This window comes from Trichechus manatus, unplaced genomic scaffold (assembly GCF_000243295.1).
Source record: "Trichechus manatus latirostris isolate Lorelei unplaced genomic scaffold, TriManLat1.0 scaffold00212, whole genome shotgun sequence".
NCBI lineage: Eukaryota > Metazoa > Chordata > Mammalia > Sirenia > Trichechidae > Trichechus > Trichechus manatus.
The window spans coordinates 1,190,837-1,200,862 of record NW_004444148.1 but is presented as its reverse complement, the minus strand read 5'-3'; the positions used below and the strand labels follow the sequence as shown (position 1 = coordinate 1,200,862).

Below are 10,026 nucleotides of genomic sequence, written 5' to 3'. Positions count from 1 at the left end.
TCCCTGACTCTGGGGAAGACGGATACATGCGCCTCCTCAAACTTAAAGAGGTGACAAAGGGGCCGCTACGGCAAGTGCGCACCAGGAGAGTTGCTTGTAATACGTCTGGCTGCGCGGAGCCTCCGCTCCCGGTTTCCTCTAAAAGCCGGCAGCCTGACCGCGTGCGCGCAGCGCAGGAGGCCCGAAGGACGTCACCGACGCACATTCGAGCCTCCAGCCCGCCCCCCGCGTACCCTCCCTTTCCAGTGACGCTATCGCGGAGGCGGCGGCCGGCTCACAACGACACGGTAACACCCGCTCTCCAGCCCACCAACCTCCTCTCGCAGTGGGGGCCCAAAGATGGCGGCTCTCAAACTCCTCTCCTCCGGGCTACGGCTCTGCGCCTCTGCCCGTGGCTCCGGAGGCGCCTGGTCCAAGGTAAAGTGCCCTCGAAGAAGAAGGCCACCCGCGAGAAGAACAATGAGGAAACCCCGAGTGGTGCCCGCTTTTGCTTCTCTGCTTGCATCCACCCGCTCCAGAAGTTGGCATCCATGGCGCGGTGGCCGAGGGTCAAGGAGACCCGCTGCTCCTTCCGATGACCTCCTTTGCTTGGCTCTGCATCGCTTTCCCGGTGGGGCGAGACGAGACAAATAAGCGGGCGGAGAAGCTGAGAAGGGCAGGAGGACGGCTGGCTGCGTCGCCGCGCCCTTCGGGGCTTGCTCGTATCTTCCCGGGTTCGCGTCTCCGCAGCGCCCGAAGCCTGCTGCCCTCACTGTGTTCGCCCTTGAGAAGGGACCCTGACAGTCGGCTCGGGTCGCAGAGGGCGCCAGTTTAAGGAGGGGAAAGGGTGGAGGCAGCAGGCGGTAGGTTTGCACCCCGAATTGGGGATTTAAGGCTAGGAGTGTCTCCAGAGGCCTGGAACCCGGAGCTGGGTTAACAGCAGCTGGGCTGGAGCTCAGCGCCAAGAGGGTGGATGCTGGGTGAAGCAGGAGTGAAATACCGCTCCTCACCCACTCCTTCCCTATAAGGCTGTGCCAGACCGTGGTGGTGGAAAAAGGAACCCGGACTGGGCGCTTGCCGAGAGAGTATTTGTGAGGGAGGCGCCTAGGCGGCCAGGTGGAGAAACTCGCGCGCAGTCTCCGAGCGTGGGCGCCCTTCTCCCCGAGCCCCTACTATCCGGTTTAGGGCCTTTCTGTTTTCAAAGTCCATTGAAACCGTCGTCCCGCCCTTACTACCGGACTCTCCACCAAGTGGCATTCGGAGACACTCACCGCGGATTGTTGGTTGATGTGTTTTTGCACCTTGCACTTGCAAGCCCGCTGTCTGGTGAGATTCCCGGTCTTCAGAGCGGAGCAATTGGACCAGAGCGCTTGGTCCAGGAGGGTGGCTTTTCTAGGCTACCTCAGTAAACGCGGTAGCCTCTTCTTAGGAAGGGAAAACGAAAAACGATATTTTTACTTAGTAGTATATTGAATAGGAGCCCAGGTGGCACAGCGGTTAAGCGCTCAGTTGGCTGCTAAGTGAAAGGTCAGCAGTTCAACCCACCAGCAGCTCTTGGGGAGAAAGATGTGACAGTCAGCTTCTGTAAAGATTACAGCCTGGGAAACCCCGTGGGGCAGTTCTGCTCTGTCCTGTAGGGTAGCTCCGACTGGACGAAAATGATGTTTTTTGGTGGGTGGGGTGGGGGTGGTTTAGAACCGTAGTTTTGAGTTTAAAAGTGCCTTGGACCCATGCGGGTCACGGAGAAATCCTGCCCCGCCCCATTGCTATTCTGTCTTTCCAGAAACCTTTCTAAGTGCTAGGGAATGATTTAGACCTGGATTGCAGATAGCTTTGGCCATATAAGGCATTATCAAAAGGAACTTGACCTGCTGTTAGATTGCTACGGGTGCTGAAGTTAATGCAAACCAGGTCACAGCTATATCCTTGGGCCAAAGTCAATTCGCATGCCGTCTTATTTGCCTAAGTGTAATTTAACCTCACTTCCAGTCTTTCCTCCTCATATTTGGAGACCAAACTACAGGTAATGGGTTTTGCAGTATCTCACTGAAAGTTAAGATCAAGGATTGAACTTTCCTCTTTCATGCTTGATTGCTGTAGGTCCAACTCAGGCTTTCCAGAGTGTTCCCAGCCCATGGTAATTGCTCCCTCCCCCAGCTGATGGTACTTGGTGCCCTTGCTGCTTATGTAACACTTAAATCCTGACTTCCTACTTCTTTTGAACTGTAACACACTTTTTATGTAACTGTACTTGTTTAACTTTTCAAACATATATTGTTTTCTCAACCATATAAGTTACTTGTTGACGAGGATTATATTGTATGCCTATTCTTGGGCTCCCTCAGCATTACACACTACCCTGCATGGAGTAGACACTCAACACATGTTTAATACATGGATGAGAAAAACATGTAGGCAAGCTTAAGTAGTAACCTTGATATCTTTTTCTGCTAAACACAGCCAACAGGTAAAATTATATATATAACTTTTTAAAAAATGATACTTTAGCACAGTGTTTGTTAAACTTGAGCATGCATCAGAATTACCTGAAAGTTTTTAAAAACAAATTGCTGTGCTCACCCCTAGAGTTTCTGATTTAGAGGGTCTGGGATGGGGCTAGTAATTTGTGTTAACAAGTTCAGGTGATGTTGATGCTGCTAGTCTAGGGACCATGCTTTGAGAAACACTGGCCTGGCACAATGCATGGACTGAGGTTTGAATAGACTATCTGGACTTCCTTTCTTCCTTAGTATGGAAAAGGAGACATTTAATTCTATTTTTCCATTCCCTACAGAAAATTATTAGTGGGAAAATAAACATAAAACTACCATTAACACTTTACCTACCTCTCTTCCTTAAAACTCGAAATCTCTCTCCAATTTCAGACTCTCCTGAGCTTCAGTCATTCTATAGCAACTGTTTACTGGTTGACTCCCCCTGGGTGCTACTCAACACTGCAAGCTCTTTCTGAACCAAACTGAACCAGCCCTAAAGTGGCTCTTTCTTCCTTTGCTTTTTTCATTATGGTCAACAGCACTACTCTTCATCCAACTGTGTAAGCTGGAAGTCTTGGAGCCATCCTTTCTTAACTCTCCTCCTTACTCCACATCACCAAGCACCTCTTTCTGAAATATCCCTCAGTGCTGTCCTTTGTACTCTTTACCAACAATCCTCCATTTCTCCCTGATAGCATCCCAAGTGAATATTACAATTATGTTTAAGTTTTTGTAGTTATTTAGTGAATATACTAGTTCATAAGCTTTATCATAGCAGGGACTACAGCTATTTTGTTTTAGTTTTCAACTGTTTCTCCAGTATTTAGTATGTTGTTATGTGCCATCAAGTCGGTTCCGACTCATAGAGACCCTATAGGACCCAGTAGGACTGCCCCATAGAGTTTCCAAGGAGTGGCTGGTGGATTCGAACTGCCAACCTTTTGGTTAGCAGCCAAGCTGTTAACCACTTCGCCACCAGGGTTCTGTGTTTAGTTAGTATAGTTGATACAACATATTGTTGAATGAATGAGTGAGCTACCCCCATACCCTCATCACTTTCCTGGTTCAGGCTCCCATATGAGAGTTGTGACATCTTTATGTATAAACAGCTGTGATGCCCCTTCATTGAAGGATGAAGTTGAAACTCTTTAGTGTGGTATTTACTGCCTTTTACAACCTGCCCCAGTCTGACCTAGATGAACTTATGTCTGTGGAACATGACCCTGCAGGTCCCTGGTGTAACACACTGAGTCTCTTCACATCTCTGTACCTTTACTCACGCAGCTCCCTCTGTCTGGAATCCCCATCCCTATTAACCTTTTTCTTACCAGGGACTCCTTAACCTTTCTGACCCACCAGGCAGAATTAGTTACCCTTTAGTCTGTGCCCCTTTAGAACGCTGTGCATACCTCCGGCCTTTGAACAGAACACGTATGTCCCCTTGAAAACAGAGTACACCGTTGCAATAGAGAATTACTTAGTGTCAGTGACTCCCTGTAAGCTCCTTGCGATTTGTTCATGGCACAAATGTGCAGTTGCCAGTGTTTAGTCCAAGAGGAATATTCGACCTTTGGTAGACATCAGCCACTGCTGGACCGCTGAAGATTTCCACACATGTCCCCAACCCTCTTCCATCAGCCACTGCTGGACAGCTAAAGCATTTCCATACGTCACCACCGCTCTTCCTGGCTGGTGATGCCATACTCCTTCTTGCAAGTCTTTATGTTTTCTGTCCACCCGCATATTACTGTCTTTTCTTTCTAACATTCTCCTCACCCGTCTCCTTATGACCTACCCTCCCCACTTCTGTTTATCAACCTTTGCTACTTTTGTGGGTGGTATCAACTTTTCTGTGTCATGGTTTATTTAACTGTAAGGTGACAAGGTAAATGTCACTTGGGTGTATAATTCTGTATTATTAAGATAGGATTTATTTAAAGAAAAAAAGAGGCATGCTTTGTGGATTTTCACTAAAAGATCTTAAAACGTAAGTACATTCAAGCAGGATGTCTGAAGCTGACCTCGCCAGAAAATTTAAATGAGTACACTCTGTATTGAATGATGGAGCACTAGTGGCGCAGTGGTTAAGAGCTATGGCGGCTAACCAGAATGTCGACAGTTTGAATCCACCAGCTGCTCTTTGGAAACCCTATGGGGCAGTTCTACTCTGTCCTATAGGGTCACTATGAGTCGAAATCAACTCAATGGCAGTGGGTTTTTTTGGTATTGAATGACAGGAAAATGAGAAATTAGGTGAAAGAAATAATGGCAGAAGTGATTAGAAAGGAAGAAGATTCTAAACTAGGAGGGCGTAAGATAAAATTTAGGTTCAAGAGTGGAATAAGACCTCAGAGGTTAAATATAAGAATTTGAATGCTCGAACACTAGGGGAAGATGGAGGGGTTAGATTAAGTGAGAGATAGAGAAGTAGATTAAGTGGAAAAAAATTGCACTGTAAGAATTTTGATTATTATACTTCATAACTGAATCATTATTATTTTCCTTCCCCAAATAGTGATGTCAGAAACTATTAGCAATAATAAAATAGAATTCTGCAGACGCTAGACAGTAAAAAAAAAAAAAAAAAATGACAAAGTTTACGATTCATTCCTCTATTTTTCTCTTAGGTAATCACTGTAACGCCTGAAGGTTATTTGTTTTGTTTGTTGGCAGATGGTGCATGGATCATTGTTTTAGCATTTAAAATATATAGAAAACCAAAAAAACCCATGGCTGTCGAGTCGATTCCGAGTCATAGCCACCCTATAGGACAGAGTAGAACTGCCCCCTAGGGTTTCCAAGGAACGGCTGGTGGATCTGAACTTCAGAACTTCCGGTTTGCAGCTGTAGCTCTTAACGACTGTGCCACCAGGGCTCCAAAATATATAGAAAGTAGAGGCCAATTTATAAGGGATAGAGCTCCCTTTTGAATTCAGTTATCTAAGGAAAAAAAAATATTACCAGAGACAAAATTTTCTTCAGTTCCAATCAGAGATGTTGGCAGTGATTTGGATATTCCTTGACTCCTAGAGACAGGGAGGGTGAACAGAGAGGTAGCCAATTTAAGATAATAACCCCAAAGGTTTAAAGGCAGCAACTCTGGGTGCAGCTTCCTTTAGGGTGCTGCCTTCCAAGCACTAGGCATCTCCCTTGCTTCAGGCCTTTGAAGATCTCAGTAAACTTTCAGGTGAGGTTGGCTTCAGACATCCTGCTTCATCTTTGCTCCACTATCTGTGTTTACACTGCTGCCTTTCCCCAGCAGTTTCTGGCAACCTTGAGACAGTGTAATTGCAAATAAAATAAACATATGTTGAAGTAATCATAAAGCTGGGAACCATTTTATGAAAACCCTCAATAAAAATCGTGTGGATTCATTTGCTACAGTATGGGTTAAGTTGCATTAAAAAAAAGAGAAAAAACTTTGTAAAATTAGTGAAGTGTGTATGTGTATGTATTAGAGGGAGCAGATTAAAATTTTAAACTGTAATAAATGACCAGGTAATTTTACTGCCTTGGTGGAGAATGGAAAAAAGGTTAAAACTAACATCCCCTAGGCATCTCTATGGTCCTGGGAAAACTACCGTCCTTTTAGAAATTTAAAAAAAAAAAAAAAAATTCTCCTGTACTCCAAAAAAGTGGCTTAGAAAGGTTAAGTAATTTCCTCAGGTTCACACAGTTGTGGCTGAACCAAGATTTGAAACTCGGATTTTTTTTTTAAATTGTATTTCAGATGAAGGTTTACAGAAAAAATAGTTTCTCATTAAACAGTAGTACACATACCGTTTTATGGCATTGGTTAACAAAACTAGGATATTTTTGACCACAAGCTCACTGGGATATGGCCCATAATGCCACACTGTCTCCTAAATTAGATAGTAAGTTTCTTGGGGATAGAAACTGTTGATCTCTTACTAAATAGATATCAAATATCAATATAACAAATAGATAACAAATGTCAACAAGTTGTTAAGTCAGGGTATGAATATTGAAAAAAAATCACAGTGCTTGTAAATTCTTTATCTTGAGTCCTCATAGTCCATGGAAATATGAATCTCTTCACTGCTTTTAACTTTTGGTTACCTGAGTAAATGTGAAACATGTCTTTCTTAAAGTATGTCTGAGGGTTTTTTTTTGGCAGGCGGGGGTGGGGGGACTCTCCTCAGCATTTCTGACTAATGAAGACACTATCAGCTGAACTGAAACAAAGGTATGGAATTCCTGAAGAGTCTAAGGTTATATGCTTTTGTTTCTCTTCGTGAATCTAAAAGGGCCTATAGAGAAAATGAGTTTTCTCATGATTCCTGTCTGTGAGAGTCAGGGCTCAGTCTATACATAAATAGTTCTGGGTGACCTCATCCCCCAGACTTTTTGAGTATAGATGAATTATTTAATTTTCTTCCTCATCCTGCTAAGGCCCTGACTCTTGACCCTTAGGTGGAGATAGACAGCAGAGTTATGCAGGAAAAAATTAGAAACTCACCAAGATTTGTTATATATAAATAATGAAATAGAAGTATAATAAGCTTGAAGGACTTTTAAAAAGAGAAGGGCATATTGTAATGGAAAGACCACTGTGATGGGAAGCCAAAAACTTGGTCTGGTCTTGCAATGGCAATAATATGAATAAATTTCTAATCTTCAGAAACTTGACCTGTAAAATGAGTTGGTTGAATTTGATAACTTTGTTTTGTTTTGTTTTTCTATTTTCTGAGAGCTATCTCCAACTTTATTTTCCAATTTCATTGACTTTTTTATTCAGGCTGTTCAGCTTAATTTTCAACATATATATCTCATGATTAAAACTATATATATATATATTTTGTCATTGTTTGTTTAAACAGAAGCAAATACTCCATTGCTCCCTGAGGATATGAAAGAGGAGAAAGCCTGGTGGGGCTAAAGCCCTTTCCTTTTTTTCACTGTCTCCACTAGTTTTCTAGTGTTTGAGCAGTATTAGGATATAAAACACCACTCGTGGTGCCCTTCTCCCCCGACCAGTTGTCTCGTCAATTCCAACTCATGGTGACCTCATGTGTAGTCTTTTATACTAATTGACACTTTATATGAAAGGAATTCTTGGAGGAAAAAAGGAATGATAGAAACTTTTTTTTTTTTAGTTTCTCAGTTACATAACAATATCTTTTATTAACTTTAAGTGAAAGTTTACAATTCAAGTTAATCTCTCATACAAAAATTTATACATACATTGTTACGTGACCTTGACTGCTCTCCCTGTACTGTGACAGCACACTCCTCCTTTCCACCCCTGATTTCCCCTGTCCATTCAACCAGCTCCTGAACCTCTCTGCCTTCTCATCTTGTCTCTGGCAGGAGCTGCACATTTAGTCTCATGTATCTACCTGAGCTAAGAAGCACACTCTTCACCAGTATTATTTTATGTTCGATAGTCCAGCCTAATCTTTGTCTGAAGAGTTGGCCTTGGGAATTGTTTTAGTTCTGGGTTGACAGAGATTCCGGGGGCCATACTTTCTGGGATTCTTCCAGAATCAGACCATTAAGTCTGGTCTTACTAGAATTTGAGTTCTGCACCCCACTTTTCTCTTGCTCCATCAGGGACTCTCTGTTGTGTTCCCTGTCAGGGCTGTCGCTGGTGGTAGCCAGGCACCATCTAGTTCTTCTTGTCTCAGGTGATGAAGTCTCTGGTTTATACGTCCCTTTCTGTCTCTTGGGCTAATACTTTCTGTGGTGTCTTCGGTGTTCTTCATTCACCTTTACTCCAGGTGGTTGGGACCAATTGATGCATCTTAGATGACCGCTCGCTAGCTTTTAAGACCCCAGATGCCACTCACCAAAGTAGGATGCAGAACATTTTCTTGATAAACTTTGTTACGCCAGTTGACCTAGATGTCCCCTGAAAGCATGGTTCCCTGACACCCACCCCTGCTACTGTGTCTCGAAGTGTTTGGTTGTATTCAGGAAACTTCTTAGCTTTGGTTTAGTCCAGTTGTGCTGACTTGCCCTGTAGTGTGTGCTGTCCTTCCCTTCACCTAAGGTAATTCTTGTCTACTGTCTGGTTAGTGAATCACCCTCTCCCTCCCGCCCCACCTTCGTAATCATCAAAGAATGTTTTCTTCTGTGTTTAAGCATTTTCTTGAGTTCTTATAATAGTGGTCTTATACAATATTTGTCCTTTGGTGACTGACTAAATTCATTCAGCATAATGTTATATTTCACGAATTCATCGTTGTTCTTTATCGTTGCATAGTATTCCATTGTGTGAATATACCATAATTTGTTTATCCATTCATCTGTTGATAGGCACCTAGGTGGTTTCCATATTTTTCCTATCATGAACAGTGCTGCAATGAACATGGGTGTGCATGTATTTATTTGTGTGATAGCTCTTATTTTTTTTTAGGATATATTCCAAGGAGCAAGATTGCTGGATCGTACTTCTATTTCTAGCTTTTTAAGGAAGTGAAAAATTGATTTCCAAAGTGATTGTACCATTTTACATTCCCACCAACAGTGTATAAGTGTTCCAGTCTCTCCACAACCTCTCCAACATTTCTTATTTTGGTTTTTTGGGTTAATGCTAGCCTGTTGAGGTAAGATGCTCTCTCATTGTAGTTTTGATTTGCATTTCTCTAATGACTAATGATTGTGAGCTTTTCTTCATGTGCCTTTTAGCCACCTGAATGGCTTCTTTGGCAAAGTGCCTGTTCATATCCTTCATCCACTTTGTAATTGGGTTATTTGTCATTTTACTGTTGAGGTTTTGCAGTATCTTGTAGATTTTAGAGATTAGACACTGATCAGATTTGTCGTAGCCCAAGATTTTTTCCAGTCTGTAGGTTGTCTTTTTACTCCTTTGGCGAAGTCTTTTAATGAGTGTAAGTGTTTGATTTTTAGGAGCTTCCAGTTATCTTGTTTCTCTTCTGGTGTTTGTGCATTGTTACTTATGGTTTGTATTCTGTTTATGTCATGTATTAAGGCTCCTAGGATTGTCCCTATTTTTTCTTCCATGATCTTTATCGTTTTCAATTTTATGTTTAGGGCTTTGATCCATTTTGAGTTAGTTTTTGTGCATGATGTGAGGTATCCGTCTTGTTTCAGTTTTTTGCAGGTAGATATCCAGTTATGCCAGCACCATTTGTTAAAGAGACTGTCTTTTCCCCAATTAACGGACTTTGGGCCTTTGTTGAATATCAGCTGCTCATAGGTGGATGAATTTATGTCTGGATTCTCGATTCTGTTCCATTGGTCTATGTATCTGTTATTTTACCAGTACTAGGCTGTTTTGACTACCGTGGCGGTATAATAGGTTCTAAAATCAGGTAGTGTGAGGCCTCCCACTTTGTTCTTCTTGAGTAATGCTTTATTTATCCGGGGCCTCTTCCCTTCCATAGGAAGTTGGTGATTTGTTTCTCCATCTCATTAAAAAGTGCCGTTGGAATTTGGATTGGGATTGCATTGTATCTGTAGATCGCTTTGGGTAGAACTGACATTTTCACAATGTTGAGTCTTCCTATCCATGAGCAAGGTATGTTTTTCCACTTATGCAGGTCTCTTTTGGTTTCTTGCAGTAGTG

The 10,026-nt window shown here is 42.7% G+C and overlaps 1 protein-coding gene across 2 annotated transcripts in view; it reads left to right on the top strand.

Annotated features, from left to right (window-relative positions):
• The first annotated feature begins 273 nt into the window (after positions 1-273).
• Positions 274-10,026, top strand: part of OXCT1 (3-oxoacid CoA-transferase 1) — a 186,345-nt gene continuing 176,592 nt past the window's right edge. For both annotated transcript variants that reach the window (XM_004388439.2, XM_023742498.1), the window contains exon 1: positions 274-417. In XM_004388439.2, coding sequence (XP_004388496.1) covers positions 340-417 — 78 coding nt within the window. In that variant the 5' untranslated portion in view covers positions 274-339. The remainder of the gene's footprint in view (positions 418-10,026) is intronic.